Source organism: Phaeodactylum tricornutum, chromosome 2 (assembly GCF_000150955.2).
Source record: "Phaeodactylum tricornutum CCAP 1055/1 chromosome 2, whole genome shotgun sequence".
Classification (NCBI taxonomy): Eukaryota; Bacillariophyta; class Bacillariophyceae; order Surirellales; family Neidiaceae; genus Phaeodactylum; species Phaeodactylum tricornutum.
The window spans coordinates 1-16,786 of record NC_011670.1 but is presented as its reverse complement, the minus strand read 5'-3'; the positions used below and the strand labels follow the sequence as shown (position 1 = coordinate 16,786).

The 16,786-nt window shown below is 45.9% G+C and overlaps 4 protein-coding genes across 4 annotated transcripts; all 4 read left to right on the top strand.

The window, feature by feature from the left end:
* Positions 1 to 342: 342 nt before the first annotated feature.
* PHATRDRAFT_25133 (predicted protein) lies at positions 343 to 2,433 on the top strand. Its single transcript, XM_002177809.1, has 2 exons — positions 343 to 1,019; positions 1,158 to 2,433. Exons 1-2 carry the CDS (start codon positions 417 to 419, stop codon positions 2,241 to 2,243), a joined length of 1,689 nt encoding a protein of 562 aa, XP_002177845.1. The 5' UTR covers positions 343 to 416; the 3' UTR covers positions 2,244 to 2,433.
* A 151-nt stretch (positions 2,434 to 2,584) lies between these two features.
* Positions 2,585 to 3,952, top strand: PHATRDRAFT_32462 (predicted protein; the record flags this gene model as incomplete). Its single annotated transcript, XM_002177808.1, has 1 exon — positions 2,585 to 3,952. The coding sequence occupies one exon, from the start codon at positions 2,585 to 2,587 to the stop codon at positions 3,950 to 3,952; it is 1,368 nt and encodes a 455-aa protein (XP_002177844.1).
* Positions 3,953 to 4,531: 579 nt separating this feature from the next.
* Positions 4,532 to 6,335, top strand: PHATRDRAFT_43280 (predicted protein). The gene is made up of 2 exons (XM_002177807.1): positions 4,532 to 4,935; positions 5,027 to 6,335. The coding sequence occupies exons 1-2, from the start codon at positions 4,632 to 4,634 to the stop codon at positions 6,307 to 6,309; spliced, it is 1,587 nt and encodes a 528-aa protein (XP_002177843.1). The 5' UTR covers positions 4,532 to 4,631; the 3' UTR covers positions 6,310 to 6,335.
* A 2,960-nt stretch (positions 6,336 to 9,295) lies between these two features.
* On the top strand, positions 9,296 to 11,866 carry PHATRDRAFT_43279 (predicted protein; the record flags this gene model as incomplete). The annotated part of the gene is made up of 1 exon (XM_002177806.1): positions 9,296 to 11,866. The coding sequence occupies one exon, from the start codon at positions 9,296 to 9,298 to the stop codon at positions 11,864 to 11,866; it is 2,571 nt and encodes an 856-aa protein (XP_002177842.1).
* Positions 11,867 to 16,786: the final 4,920 nt, after the last annotated feature.

Below are 16,786 nucleotides of genomic sequence, written 5' to 3'. Positions count from 1 at the left end.
GTCCCGTTCTGGCGGTGCGATCCCCACCGTTAGGATAGGGTAGGGATAGAGATCATTTGCTTAGATACAGAACAACATTCCTATCAATACGGAAAATGGAATTGTTTTCACTGTCAATTAGGAGAACAATCGTCAAGCCCGGGAACGACGTCCGTCCCCATCCCGTAAACTGGTATTCACAGTCCCCATGTTTTGATACTAACAGGAGGCAGTACGTAACAACCAGTAGCTGATATCACGCTGTCGTCGGTCGAGCGCCTCTGAAACCAACCAAAAAACACACCCCAACGAGCTTAAATAAGACCCTTTTTCTTTGAAGGTTTCCGCATTTCTTGCAACAACCGCAGGAAGCCGCGTGCCCAAGCGAACGAAGGAACCGCTTTACCAGTACACTATCAAACGCGAGCACTGTTACCATGGCCAAGACAGGATGGAAGTCGGGGATCTCCAATACTTCCTCAGCGGGAAAAACCAATCGGACTCCCAAGGGAAATGCGAGTTCCAAACTCACGCAAGGCCGACGCCGCGACAAGCAACCCGGGTCGGAGCGTTCCGCGGAAACAATCCAGCGTTTGAAAATGTATTCCAATGGAAAAGCCATTCGTAACAAGGCGGGGAAGATTGTGGCGGGAACCTTTATGATGCAAGACCGCGCCGGTGATCGAAAAATCGAAGCCTCCACTGGACGCATACAACCCGATCGCCGATGGTTCGGGAATACGCGCGTGGTTGGTGCCACCGAACTCGATCGTTTTCGTCAAGAAATGACGGAGAAAGTGGCTGATCCATACTCCGTAGTCCTTAAACGCAAAAAGCTGCCAATGGGCCTCTTACAGGATGCCGCCGAGTACAAGGCCGGAAACCAGAAAGCCGCGCTTTTAGAACAAGAGCCGTTCGATCAAGCATTTGGAAAGAATTCTCGTCGAAAGAGAGTCAAACTTGATCAGCTTTTCGTACAACGCGCGGCTGAATCGGCAGACAGCAAAGAAGACATCAAGACTGGCGAAGGAGAGGCTATAGTAGTGTTGTCCAATACGGAACATGAGCCTTCCGCCTACTCGTCGCTCTTAGAAACGGCACAGAAGAGCCAAGGAACGTATCAACAAGTCAACACTCGTGAGGGTATCGTTCCCTGGGGCCGAGACTCACACTTGGAGCGCTCCGAAGGCGAGGGCATTGACTGGCGGCATGAGAAGAAAGACGATCTCTTCCTTAAGGGACAATCAAAACGAATTTGGGGAGAGTTCTTTAAAGTCGTGGATTGTTCAGATGTTGTTTTGCATATCATTGATGCTCGAAATGTACCGGGTACCCGCTGTACCATGATTGAACGTCATATCGCCAAAAATGCTTCTCACAAGCACTTGGTCTTTGTTTTGAACAAGATCGATCTCGTGCCGAACTGGGTTGCCAAGCGATGGATGGGCGAGTTGGCTGCCGTTCGTCCAACCATCGCCTTTCATGCATCACTAACAAATGCGTTTGGAAAAGGGGCCTTAATAAGCTTACTACGACAGTTTGGAAAGCTTCACGAAGACAAAAAGCAAATCAGTGTTGGTGTTATTGGCTATCCCAATGTTGGCAAATCGTCGGTCATCAATACACTCATTTCAAAAAAATCTTGCAAAGTGGCACCCATTCCTGGTGAAACCAAAATCTGGCAGTATGTTACCCTCTTCAAACGAATATCCCTTATCGACTGTCCCGGTGTTGTTGTCGATACAGCTGGTGATACGGAAGAGGATTCCGTGCTCAAGGGAGTGGTTCGAGCGGAGCGCTTGGAAAATCCAGAGGACTTTATCGATGCGATTATGGGCAAGGTGAAACGTGAGCACATTGCGGCACAATACAAGCTACCAAAGGATGGAGAGGAGACATGGAGTAGTAGCGGAGAGCTTATGGAAATGATCGCGAGGCGATCAGGTCGTTTGCTAAAGGGTGGTGACCCCTGTATTCGGACTGCGGCACTTATGATTATCAACGATTTCCAACGGGGCCGTCTCCCCCATTTTATTCCTCCACCTGAGCTTAAGGTAGAGGAAGATCAGAAGACAGTTGCTACTGAGCAGGCAATCCAAATCGAGGAGCAGAATCTGGATGATGTGGTTGTTGTCGAGAAAGAAATGGAACAAGACGAAGAAGGTGTCGAAACTAAAACGAATGATCATGCAGCCATTGCTGACACGGAGACAGTAATTGACACTTCGAGTATCTTGATCGGAGACGGTAAATGGGACGAATAGTGTGGTTTTAAAGATACTCGCTTGAGAGATAGGATTGGTCTGAAAACATAATTTTGCTTGAAAACTCAACGTAACAAATTCATTGCGTTCGAACGGTCCACACATGTTTGAGACTTTGAACAAAAAGGGGCTTAGTATTAACTTTCTTAATGGAGGTACGCCAAGACGTTGCTGGAAATTTTTCTCTCTCCAAAATCTGAAAAATCGAACTATATTTTGAAACAATGCACAACTAGGGAGTTGATCGATCTTTCCAGCCGTAATACCCTGGGAAACCACAGTCATAAAATTAGTGTGAAGTCTCCAAATATCACCAACTTTGAGATTAATAAAACGCTTTGATGCCACGACCATCGTATGCCTATGACGTCGAGAATTTCAGTCATATTGAGCGGGGAAGTGAGAGTGAGCAAAATCGCTCCGTGTATCATTCTGGGGTAAGTGTCTTTGACCAAGTTCCCAAGAATGGAAGTATTGAAGATGGACAAGGGTATCGAACGAGACCTGATCACTCTATGAGTTTACGTCTTGCTCATTCGTCGAATGACGCTCAAAATGGCTTCAACCAAAATGCACACCAGCCCATTCGTGGCGTAGCGTGCTCTGATGAAGAGCACGGTTCGTGGCATTGGACTCATCCACCCACATCTACTGGGTTCTCAGTTTCGAGTGAACGGTATTCGTACAGTCGTCGCAATGACCGGTCGCACCCTCCTTCTTTGACTTGGACACGAGGTCGACAAGCATGTCTCTCCATTGCCAAAGGCAAAAGACAAACACAGACTACTCATTATTACCGTGGTCGCGGTATGGCACCTATCAGTGACTCTCCCTCTTCGACCGACCGACGGTATACATCTTATCCCTTCAAGTCTGCTCTTCCTACCCTAGAACACGAAGTTCCGGTTTCAGTGTCCAACGAAGACCCCCCAACGCCTCCAGATTTGCGCTCCCCAAGAGGCGCCGTATTTTCCGAAAAAGACTCTAGATATACCGGTAAGCGCGCTCTACTACCAAGGATGGAAGTACAGGTGAAACGTACGAAAGGATTCGACAAATTTGATTTGCTCGTATCTGCAACACTCGAAATCGGCCCACTACAAGAAAACCCGACGGGCTGCAGCTGCCCGAAGTCGAAGTGTGTCGCATTGTACTGTGACTGCTTCAAGGCAGGACGACGATGTAATCCAATTAACTGTAACTGTACAGCGTGCAAGAACACCATAAACGAAAGCGGTCCCCAAGGTGCCCGTACGAATGCGATTCGAGCAATTCTCGCCCGAAATCCTAGGGCGTTTGTTACAGCAGGTGTCGCCAGTGCTGTACAAAAGCTGCCCGCTGGCCAAGTTGCTTGCAACTGTATTCGGTCACGCTGCCTCAAACTTTATTGCACCTGCTTTCAGGCCGGAAAAATGTGCCAGCCAGGAATTTGTACATGCATAGCCTGCGCGAATTCAGTAGAAGATCACCCAGAACGGAAGCAAGCGATCAAGCATACTTTGCAAAAGCGCCCAGATGCCTTTCAAACCAAAGATCGACCTGTAGGACTCGGGTGCGCGTGTAAAAACAACAAATGCATCCGCAAATACTGCGAATGCTTTCGAAACGGTCTCTCGTGTGCTGACAAGTGTTGTTGTCTCAATTGCGAAAATCGAAAGGTAGAAAGTATGCATACGCCATCTATTCCAACACGCAATGAAATGGTCTAGGGTCGATGTTTCAAAATTCGGGTATCCTGCGCGGCGCCCTTCCACTGGTTAGCAGTCAATATTGCATGGCGTCAAGAATAGACACAAATTTCCACAACAGTAGGGATGGATTAGGTCGCGACTTTCTTCGTTTAGACAGCCAGATTTTTCGACGACTAGTGCTCCGAAGCGGAGCAACCTTTACGCCAATTCTTCACGAAATCCCACTTTTCCGTTCAAATCATAACCAAATACGTAGATGCAAAATGCCTTACAAAAACAGTAAACAAGACCAAAGTTTTTTATCTTGGGCATGTGGTCACTACTAGGCAAGGCTCTCTTCCACAGCGATCGTGGCCTCTTTGGACGAGAGATCAGCGTAGGGATGACGATCGGCAGGTTTGGACACTTTACGACCCAAACGTACTCGCGTTTTTCCATGTTGATGCAATTGGATTTGTTTCGTGCGGTTCCCCGGTTCCACAATCAAATCCCCCCTCCCCCCGACAGCTGGAGACACCAAGTAACTGACACTTGACATGAAAATAGCCACCGATTTCGCCAAATGACGACATCGCCCGATATGAATACTGTCGAGAAGTTATTGTGCTCACAGTCACCGTCAATTGCTATTTAACTACGCAAGGATCAACACAAAGTCTTCCTTACTCGTCACATTCAGCTTCATTCAAAATAGAAAATGATTCATTCCAAAAGCAAGCTCTTCTTCGGGCTTGCAATCCTGTTATCATGTTTGCGTCCATCCATAGCGGACGGATCAATTTCATTGTTTTCAACCACAGCGGCACGACCGACGTATACTGTGAGCTCTGTGACTGCTATCCGAGGTGGTGCCGCTGCGATCCCCGCTCCAAAGGGGAAGCGAGTTCTAACGAAGAAGCACGTCGCGACTTCGGTAGGGCACGACGATGAGCTCATGTCATCACCAACGGCAGTGGCCAACGTTTTGGCCGATTTGTGCCCGCACGGGATGCTTCCAATAGGTAGGACTTACAATACGGAGCTTACATTCTGACACAAGCGAGCGTGTACTCATATCACTCATCTCATTTTTTCCCTGTTTGAATCATAAAGCCTACGGAATGGCGGCGGCAGGCGGCACAGGTCCGGTCCTCGCAACTGCGGTCCTTGTTGTTTTTGGTGCCTTGAGTTGGTATTCACTTGTGTCCTTCGCGCGGGCAGCCGATGTTGTATTGGTGCAGTCTAAGGAAGAGCATGCCGCCGGGGAATCTTTGTCTGCGGTGTGGGAACGAACTGTACCAAATGGGAAACTCACCACATACATACCAGATGTTGGATGCGTATTCTTGACCGTGGGATGTTTACTTTTCTACTCTGCGTTTATCGGCGACATCTTTGGGTCACTCGTTTCTGGTGTGAAGGGCCTTCCATCGGTGCTACAAAAACGCTGGCCCGTGCTACTCCTGCTCCACGCAGTTCCCATTTTACCACTATGCTTGAAGAAAGACCTTTCGGCTCTCAAGTACAGCTCCATGACAGGCTTGCTTGGCATATTTTACACAGTTTTCTTTGTGGGGAAAAGACTGGTTGATGGATCCTACGCTGAAGGTGGAAAGTATTTTGATCTCATGGCAACCAAGTTTCAACCGGCACCTCTAGCCAACTTTCCACACACACAATCTGGGGTACTAGGGTATCTGGCGGACATTCCTTCCATGTACGCCGGCAAAGGCCTTTTTACTTTGATGAACATGTGCTGTGTTGCCTACGCATGTCACTATAACGCGGTCAAATACTACATGGAGCTCAAAGATCGTACGGTTCCGACTCTTAAAGGAGTCATGGCGGCAGGCATTGGCGGAACTGGTTTAGTTTTTTGGTGTATGATGATGCTTGGATTTGCCACTTTCGGAAAGCATTCTCAGGCATTGCTTCTCAACAATTATCATAGCTCGGTGGATCTTATGGCAACGGCGGCTCGTCTCTTTACCGGGATTGCCATTATTTCTGGATACGCGCTAATGTTCGCTGGCCTCAAGGCAGCATTGTTTTCGCTACTCAAACTGGACCAGCCAAACACCACGAACCGTGATTTGAAGCAGAACACCATCTCCTTTGGTATTCTGTCGGCAATTGCGGTTGCCGCATGCTTTGTTACGGAACACGAACTCGCCACCGTAATCGGGATTGTGGGAAGCGTATTTGGATCCGTTGTTATCTACATCTTCCCTGCTATTGTAAATATCAGCTTGCTCGCCAAGAAAAACAAGAAAGGCAACCGAATTGCAGCATTGTTTTTCCCTGGCGAAGTCCTTTTTAACAAGCTCATGATCTTATTTGGGGCAATGTTTGCCGTACTCGGAACGTGGATTTCGTTAGCAAGCGACGATCATTAGCTGTAAACAGACAAGTTACCCGTTTCTAGTAGTGCAAACAAAGATATATATTTCTCTCTGGAGGCAAATATACGCTGCACCGTGGGCGAGCATATTGTTTTTGATGGAACCTAGGCAACAAGATCGTCTCCATCAGTAGACAATCACAATGAATCTTATTGTCTAAGGCTCGAATTCTGCTTCTGCTGTGGAAACCTTTCGCGTTGCATCATGCTCTCAAGTCTTCGGACAGCCAGGGAGGTGACTTCAACTTGATGAACAATTGTGTGAACTCTTCAGTTGGGGGTATCTCAAACCAGTATTGAAGCTTGGCATGGGCGCCAACACAAGGCACTTATTAGCCATGTGTCCGAAAGGATTGGATACTGTGTTGTCTGTTCAAGGCGTTCTTGGAGGTTGTTGCTGCGAAGAAGATGGGAGTCGGTGATCGTTTTATGGTACGAAACCTCTTCAATGTGTCACAATCGCAATCTGTTTTGAAAATATAGCGTTAGCTGCTATCATAGCGCATGTGCCAGACCAATGTCATTTAGATTGATTGCCAACGAATGTAACATGACAAGCTCAGCCGAAAGGCAGATAAAAACTTGAGGGTTCAGTGGATTCACTATCAGTTCCTGTTTCAAGGGCGTTGTGTTGGTCTCTTGCTTTATAGAGACCATTCACATAAATCGCCCACTGTTGTGAATTTGATTGCAGGAGTGAATATCTGTGAGCATTGCGATTCAAAGGCCAAATGAACAAAAATTTTAATTCACTGTCAATCTGCATCTCTAGTGTAACTTATTTATCGAGGAAATTCACTAATCCGGTCTCAATGAGGCCGCAAAATCACAAATAAGGCCAAATCCTAGATTTCCTAAGTAGCAAAGACGGGTCGCGAGTGCTTTCCTGAGTATTTAGAGCGGTCATGGTCATATCTAATATAATTGTCTTCGTTTTCGACTGTTTTTATTGAACCGTATCGGCATCGAATAAAAGTGTTGAAAAAAATTGATACATTTTCTGTCACGATCTTTGCTGTCACCACAATGGAAAATATTGAGCACAACCATTGACGGTATTCCGCGACAGACGTAGCAATCGTAGTTACGATCGTGCCGACTACCCTGAATCAGCAGCTTTGCAGGGATTTCGGATCGAATGCCGTGACGGTAGAATCGCTCTCAATAGTACCTTTCAAGAGATTGTACAAATTGGCCTTGCCGTAGCGCGCAATGTACCTGGCGATACATGCGTTGTCTCCAAGGCACTTGGCCGTGCAGGTCAGCCCTTTGCGATAGGATGACAGCACGTATCTTCCTGTAAACACACCTTGATTTGGAGTGAAGGACAATTTTGGTCGACTGCTTTTTTACGCTCCGGTCAATGAGTTTTTGCCAAGGCTGTACTTTTCAATACCCATGCTTTTGTCAATGATGCCCAACCCCCTCCCCCCCGCCGTCAGTGCTTTTCTTGAAGCTCCCGTCGACACTTTGATAATGCACCATCAATGTCCCATCAATGCTTTTGTTGATGCACCCATCAATGCTTTTGTCAATATACCTGTCAGTGCTTGGTTTTTAAATGCTCCCGTCAATGCTTCTTTTGATGCTTTTGTTGGCGTATGCTTCAATGCAATGCTATTATCTATTAGGAGACAAGTATGAGTCTCATAACCTTATTCCTTCATTTTGCTCATACATGTAAGATAGTGTAGCCTCAGACTCAGTATATTGCAAAGCATGTTTTTGATGATTGCAATTATGACAAACGTTGGCTTTACGTTAAGTATTTTGTTTTAATAAGCGACGGCGCGCTAAATTGTGGCTACTTAGGTAGGCACTTACCACCCATCTTTGGTACTTAGGAAATCTATAATTTGGCAGGATTAGTGACTTTCCCGCCTCTTCGAAACCGGATTAGTATATTCGTCTTATTTATTTGTAAATGACGTGAGTCAAATTGTTCACGGACGATGCGATTTTATCGAAACTATTCGTCTTTGCTGCTCTATGCCCAAGTTCAGTGCATAAGTGTAAAATAGATACAAGCCTCTTTCACACAGTTCTATTCATCACCAAACAGAAGCAAACGATCACCGTTAAGTTGACCGAAGCAGACGAATTTTGCGGATTCAAACCCAGATCCCAAGCATGCTGGTCATTATGTCTACTCGTGGAGTCCCGTAATTCGTAGAAAACATCAACAAGCAGAATCAGTGGAGACAGGGAACTTGCCAAATTGTAACCCAACGCTGACTGTAAGCTTGATTCTTTCGCAGAGACAAAATGTTGTAATTTTGTCATCACGATTCTGTTAAATAAAAAAGAGGGAGAAGTCGAGCTCTGATCAATATAAGGTGTAACAAACATCACCAAACGGAACAGTAGAAAGCGGGATGGCAAAGCGAGCATTTGCAGCATGAGTCTTCCATCCTTTCTGATATGCTGGTGTCCTTACATCATTACAACAATTCACGGAATGAGAGGGAGAGTCAGGCGAGTCAAGCGACGTGGGTAGATTGATGTCACGCAATTTGAATCTTCCAAGCCCTCAGTGAACGGTCAGCGGTAAGAGGGCAATTTGGCATATCTGTGAATGGCCATTAATCACGAATTTCATGGCCCTCAAGATCGGGCCTAGTCACTAACATTCGCTCGGATCAATGCAGTCTTTTGTCAATCATTACGAATAGGAGGTTCTCAAGCTTGGACCACACGAGTAGCATACCAATCACCCTGAATTCACAAATTCTTTGAAATACGACTTTCATCCGCGAGGGTACAATATTATCCACTCCGACTTCGCCACAAGTGTGTGTTGGGATTGCGCCGGACTTGAAGAGCAATCTAAGTTGCAAGACAACAAAACAAACATGAATTCAAACAAAAATGGAAAGAACGTATCACCGCTGAGGCCACTCGCTCGACGGGGCAGCATCTTAACAAGGAGCCGGAGTGTCTCAAGCGCGCGCTGGCAATACCCGACTCATGAGCAGAGAAGAATGTCGGGCGGAGAATGTGGAAACGACAAGGAGGTGATGGCGGTTGCATTTGTCCGAGATGCGTTCAGGAATGGAAGTTACGGAAATGGTGGCCATCGTAAGGATTTTACATCCGGCAACCATCACGTGGAGGTGCGGTGTTCACCGTGGGGTGTTTATTACGCTAACGTTACTGTGGTCGCCAACGCTGCTGGGGTGAGAGTTTGCCTTTCAAGCGACGTTGCTGATCTAGTAATGCGTGACCCAGGACTGTTAGGCCAACGTCACGTGACGCAGGAGGAGCTACTGCTCATGGTACATGGAGGGCTGACTTTGCTAAATACAACTGATGATCTGTCATTTCGCCACGCAATGAACGTTAAGATCTTGTTTGAGAGTGTGGCAGGACTCAGAGAGCTGCTGGTTTCAAGAGTACTTTCCCTGGTCATGCATAGAATCACGAGAAACTTAAATGGGTACCAGATGGCTGCAAACGATGCTATCCTGACATTCCTCAGGGAAAGTCCGCCGCCTTCAGCTGGACTTCGGCTGGACTTCCGAAACACAATGAATTCGATAGTAGCTTTTGACGGCATAACGGATAGCATGATAAAGACGTGCCTGGAGATGACAACGGAACCCGCACTGGCGTTTGCGATGCTAGCGGACCCGGGTGTTAACATCCTCAAGACAGTTGAAGCGAAGTCGGCACTAGCCGATAGAAGTACCTCATTGATGAACATGTCCTTGGGTAGGTTGAACTTCCTGCTGCATATTGCTATCATCCACTTGGGCATGAACCGTCCAATGGATCCCGGAGTAGGTGACTTTGTAAAAACGGTCGAGCTAGAGGCGGTACTGGAATCCTTGGGAGTGCTTCATTCGCGAGTTTTACGCGGCTCCAGAGTGTTTTACCCGTCACAGCCGTACGCTGCAAACCTGATAAAGGTCAGCCCTGAGGATGAGAGACTTCTCCAGCTGGTAGTGAAGATGATTGTGGCTGCAAGGGTGAAGTGGCGGTTGATCAAATTAGAGAGGTATGGGGGCAACCGTCATTCATTGAGTTACACGAATACATGGTGTGAGCAAGGGGGTGCCTGGCCTGAGGACGACATTAAGGAAGCAGAAATAAAAAGAATCCCCGTGAATGGGAGCACAGTTGCAAGGGTGTTTAAGAACGGTCCCTTTGAGAGAAAATGTGTGCTTGCCTCAGAAAGGCTTGTCGAGTACACCCTGTGCGGGGGGAACTTCTCAATACTGGCATGCGACCAAGCACAGTGGTTAGTGCCCAAAAACACCGCGCGAATAACAACAGCCATGAGTAGGGTACGCCGCAGCGTTCTGCACGGTTTGTACACGCCGGGGACCGAAATAGGCAGAGCCTGGCCTTATGCAACGCGAATTCTCGTAGCGAACGTAGCGCTTGCACCGTTAAATTGCGATCTTGGGATCATCAGAGATAATCCGGAAAGAGAGTACATGCTACTACAATGTTTATCCGAGAACCTTGTCCCAGATGCTGAGGGTACACAGTTTTACACTTCTGAAAATGCTTTGCTACATAAAATGTTGGAAAGGTACTACGGCCCTAACGTAGTGCTGCCAAGGGAAGTGGAACTTGTAGGGTGGAAGAACTCAACCGACCACATAGCGCTCATCTTAGGAGCTGTTAGTCTATGTGTAGAGAAAACGGACGGAGCGGTGAGCCTGAAGGAGACCTGTGCGACCAACGACGATACTGCCGGACTTATGTCGGGAGCTGCAGTGCGCAACTTTTACAGGACTCTCCAGATGCCGCTTACGGGAATAAATAATGCCAATCCCGGCATGCCGTTGTTGGTTAAGGGCAGGCCACTCGACACGACTGTGCGGTTGTGGCTTGAAACATGTACAACCAACAAACGCAGTCCAGGTCCGGTCTTCACGTGGAGCAGTGGAAAATTCGGGAACGTACTCGGTACGGCGCTAGTGGCCAATAGTGCGGCAGAGGAGCTGAGCCAGAACACCATTGGTGACACGATTTTAATTTTCACGGCGCTGGTTGTGGTTTTTGTGGTATCAATCAAAACGCAAAAATATGAATCATTCTCTTTGCTTGCTCTGGCCATAGCTGTTGGAGGCAAAGGAGAAACAATGCCTTGGATTGATATATATAACACTATGAAAAGCAGGGAAGTGAACCTTACGTTGGCAGGCAAGTCAAATGGTCTCATGATTGTGCTGGCATCAACAATTCTGACATTTGCCTACCCGACTCCATCTGAGGGGGCGGTGCTCACTGCAGTACTGGTGACGGCTACACTAGTAATTATCCAGACTGTACCAATGACTCTGCTGAAAATAGAAGAACAAATGGCAATAGACAGTGTTGTGTTGGGATTGGGGCACACAAATCTGTTGGGATCGCGCATGTTGGTATCAGGCTATAAGTACCCTGAACTACGCTGTGCTGACGGTGTGACCCCGTATCTGGGGCCAGTCAGTTTGGCGGAGAGAACAAACGAAGTTGCGGAGACGTTTGGATATCAAATACCGGCACACACAAATGTCCCGCAACCAAAGTTTGTGGTGTCACCAATAGTTGTTGGTTAGGATAAGGGTAGAGAGATCTAAGGGGAGGGAGATACCTAAGGAAAATGATATCCGGGTGTTGTAAAAATACTCGTGAGTGTTTATTTTATCTTTACACTGGGATATCACATTTTATATAAGTAACTGTAGAAAACTGCAACGACAACGGGTTAACATAGAAAAAACCCCACGTCAAGCGTCTGTCATATGTACGTTAGACTAAGACTGGTCTGCTCAGGCAGATCATGGTATAATTTGTGTTTTGCTCTGTTTCGTAACTACACTAGTGATCTTGTGCTATTCTAGTGCGATTCTAGTCGGTTATCGTTGCAGTTTTCTAGTTTATCAGACCCAAAGTCGTTCTGTGTCCCTGTGGGATCAAAGGTATAAGTTTGTTGTGATTGTCTGAGTGTTTGTGAGTGTTTTGACGGAAGTGCCGAGGCCGAGTGTGCCTAAGGGGAGGGAGAACCCAGAGTAGTACTTTCCTACAATGATGTATAAAATCTACCTAAAAACTCCTCATAAGTTAACCCTCTGAGTTCACAGTGCGACATATAAATATTCCCTCTGAGTTCACAGTGCGACATATAAGTATTCCCTCCCAGTTCACTGTCCGATGTTGTAAGTAATTCCTCTGGGTTCAGTGTCCAACAACATTAGTAAACCCTCTTGGTTAACCCGGAGAACAATACTTCTTTTCTAAAGCAATAAAATCTTTTTCAAATCCTTACTAATGTAAAGTGACGCTTTGAAAACACCCTAAGGAAAATGATATCCGGGTGTTGTAAACATATTCGTGAATGTATATTTTATCTTTACACTGGGATATCACATTTTATATAAGTAATTGCACTGGGATATCAACAAATTGCACTGGGATATCAAATAGGGTTATAGTTACTGCACAGTGATACCTAACTTGCTGACGTCTGGCAAACAGCTTTCACAGTCAGTTGTTCTTCCGCAAATTGCGTTTGTGTTTTGTGTTGCTTACGTATAACTAGAAAAACCCTACGACAAGAATATCGGGGTTCATTATCCCTTTATCTTGGGTTTATGCTTATAAGTCTTTGTTTTACGTCTTTTTATCGTATCTACAATCCTTTGGTCCCACAGACACGTTTTAGCCCGTTATCGTTGCAGTTTTCTAGTTTATCAGACCCATCGTTCTAAGCTGAGGTAGCGGGATCAAAGGTAGGGTGATTTGTTGTGATTTGAGTGATCGCCAAGTCCGATAGTGCCTGGGGAGGTAAAGCTAAAATACCTGGCTCTTCATGTCGTTGTTGAGTCGCCGAAGCCTGCAGAGGCCTGGATTATACTGCCAGTTTCTCGTAATGGTCCATGTGGTAGACATGTTGATCGGTAACTGGGTTTCGTATCCGTCTAACGGTCTGAAACGAGGCAAAATCTCCATGGTGGGACGCTTCCATGGATCTCTTCATCTACCAAAGAAGGTGCATTGCACAAGAATTTATTGTTTGCTAAAAGCTCGGATCCAAGCTTTATCCATGTGTGGATGATAAGTAGTTTGTTTGCATGGAACATTTACTTATACAGCAACAATTATCGGACTTGTACCAAACGGTAATCGTTGATCCTCCACTCTGATAGATATCAGCCAAATATCTCGTATTATGGGTTGCGACATGAAAATGGTGTTTGTCGCGTTTTATTGAAATGGTTCTCAAACGGTATTCAATATCGATATCACTTACATGGTATTTATGTGGTGTTCACATGTGATGTTATCAGTGATCAATAATTCTCGTGTTCACGTGGTGCAGAAAGAACACTGAATGTTGTCAAACCAGCTTACGAAGTTTCATGAAATTTAAGACAGGTGAAGAAGACGAAAGTTGACCATGGCAGCTGCTTTAGCTCAAGTTCGAAATGCTTTACAAGCAATCGGCATTGTTGATGTCGAACAACGCGATGCTATCACGGATTCGATTACGTCTATGGATGTTTTCGAGATCGCAACGGATGATTTCATCAAGGACATGTGTAAGAACATCCGTCGTCCCGGGGGTACGCTTCCGAATCCTAACGCAGAACAACCTGGAGCCCCGGCAATGATTCCTCGCAATGGTGTAGCAATTTCACCCACTGCGGAGGAGCGTCTTGTGTTGTTGGCATACTATGTTCGTCACCTCAAGCGCACTTCTCGGCCTTATCCGGCTCAGTTCAATGCGGCGCGTATTTTCTCGATGATCGAGATCAAGAAGCGTGAGAAGGAAGACAAAGAGTTAGCGAAAGACCTTGTTGCTCCTGGACAAATTGAAGACCTGAAGAAGATCCGTGATGCCTTTGAAAATATTGCGGAATATTTACTTCAAATTCGAGGAACAACGGGAGTTCCATTGGCTTATGTCATTCGTGAAGACAAAGAAGTTCCTGAAGGTCCGGATAACGACTATCAAGATGCGTTTGAAGAAATGATAGCGCAATGTCCGCATGAAGAAGAGTCCTATGCAGCAGATAATGCTCAAGTGTAGTCTATTATCCGCGTTAGTACTCATGGTGGGCCTACTTGGAGCTGGGTGTCGGCTTATGCTCGAGCTCGTAATGGTTGTGCGGCTTGGTTTGCACTTCGCTCACATTATTTGGGACCGACTAATCAGTCAAAGATTATGACGCGTGCTGAAGGTGATCTTGAGTCAAAGTTCTACAACGGAGAGCGTCGTAACTTTACTTTCGAACGTTTGCTGAGATTCATCAGCAAGCTCATACAGATCTGGAAGAGTTTGGAGAGCCATTGACAGAGGCTGCAAAAGTTCGGAAATTTTTGAAACGGATATAGGCATCGTTTCTCAATTCTGCAATTGCCACTGTTCGTGCTAACCCATCTTTGAAAAATTATTTTGAAGCCACAGTGAATTTCCTCAGTGAGTTTATTGAAGAACAGAATCAAGCTCAGCTTCGGAATATTTCGTCAGGTCGATCTGGTCGCGGTTGAGGACAAGGTAGAGGATCAGGTCGTGGTAATAAAGGTCGCGGTGGACGCGGTGATAAAGGTGTTTTCAACAAAGGTTCTACCAAGGGCATGGTGCATAAGTATTATACCTTTGATGAATACAAAAGTATGAATGCTGAACAGAAGCGTCACTTGCATACATTACGTCAAGAAGCTGGTGGTAAACGCAATGCTTCTACTGTTGATTCTCAAGAAAAGGAGGATGACAAGAAATCGAAGACGAGTTGTGATGATACGAGCTCGCTTGCTTCGAAGTTGTTGGCAGGTCGAAATATGTCGCAGAGAAGTTCAAATATGTCAGTGGTATCAACACATTCTATCTCTATACAGTCACTTGAGAGTGCATTTATATCACACGAGGAGTTAGATTCTCATGCGGATACTTGTTGCGTTGGAAAGAACGCTTATATATTTCACGAAACCTCTCGAACGGTTGATGTTTCTGCATTTTTATCTACATTGGGACAAGCCCAGTCTGTACCAATTGTCTCTGCTGCTCTTGCATATGATCATCCTTACACATATGAGACTTTTATTTTAATTATTCATCAGGCCTTGCACTTTCCTACTATGGAACATAATTTGTTAAATCCGAATCAGCTCCGGTTAAACAATGTGCAGGTCTATGATTGTCCAAGATTTTTACTTGAAAACCCCACGGATTTGTCACATTCGATTTATTTCCCGAACAAGCATCATAAATTGCATCTGCAATTAGATGGTGTGATTTCGTATTTGCCAGTGCGAAAGCCGTCTCCGGAGGAGTTTCGAAACTTTCACAAATTGACTCTCACATATGACAATCCCATTTGGGATCCTTATTCGACGGATTTTACTTGTCAGGAGGAGAAGTATACCGATAGCAAAGGTATTTTGGTAACGAGACAATCTGGTCATGCAAACATTCAAATGATTTTGTCACACGAAAGTACAGTATCAGTTGTGTTGTCTAGTATTTCGGTGTCACTTGATGAACAGCATTTTGTTGAAGCACTTGAGAAGACATGCCTTGTGAGTGTTGCTCAGTCGTCGAATTACAGGTACAGAGTTACTCCGGAAGAGTTAGCCAGACGTTGGAATATCGGTTTATCTGCAGCGAAACGAACTTTATTGGCTACGACTCAGAGAGAAGTCAAGGATATTGCCAGTCGGACTCTAACACAGAGAGTCAAGCCAACTACCAGTCGGCTCAGATACCGACATCTCCGTACAAGTGTGTATACGGATACAATGTTTTCTTGTGTAATGTCTTTGAGCGGAAACACATGTGCCCAAATTTACGTCAACGATCTTGATTGGACACGTGCTTATGCTATGAAGTCAAAAGGTAATGCTCATGAGACAATGGATTTGTTGTTTCACCGAGAAGGTGTTCCAGCCAAGATTATTTCCGATGGCGCAAAAGAATTGGCGCAGGGTGAATTCAGACGGAAGGTTCGTGCTGCAGGATCTCATGCTAGACAGATTGAACCTTACTCACCATGGTTGAATCAAGCTGAGACTGCAATCAAGGCATTGAAGCACTTGACTAACATGGCTTTGAAAAAGTCATCTGCACCGTTATATTTATGGGATTTTTGCCTGGAGTTGCAAAGCATGATTCGATTGTCAGTTGCTCACAACATTTATGCATTGAACAACAATGTACCAAACACGGCAGTGATGGGTGATACTACGGATATTAGCCACTTGTGTGAATTAGGGTTAGGGTTAGGGTTAGGGTTAGGGTTAGGGTTAGGGTTAGGGTTAGGGTTAGGGTTAGGGTTAGGGTTAGGGTTAGGGTTAGGGTTAGGGTTAGGGTTAGGGTTAGGGTTAGGGTTAGGGTTAGGGTTAGGGTTAGGGTTAGGGTTAGGGTTAGGGTTAGGGTTAGGGTTAGGGTTAGGGTTAGGGTTAGGGTTAGGGTTAGGGTTAGGGTTAGGGTTAGGGTTAGGGTTAGGGTTAGGGTTAGGGTTAGGGTTAGGGTTAGG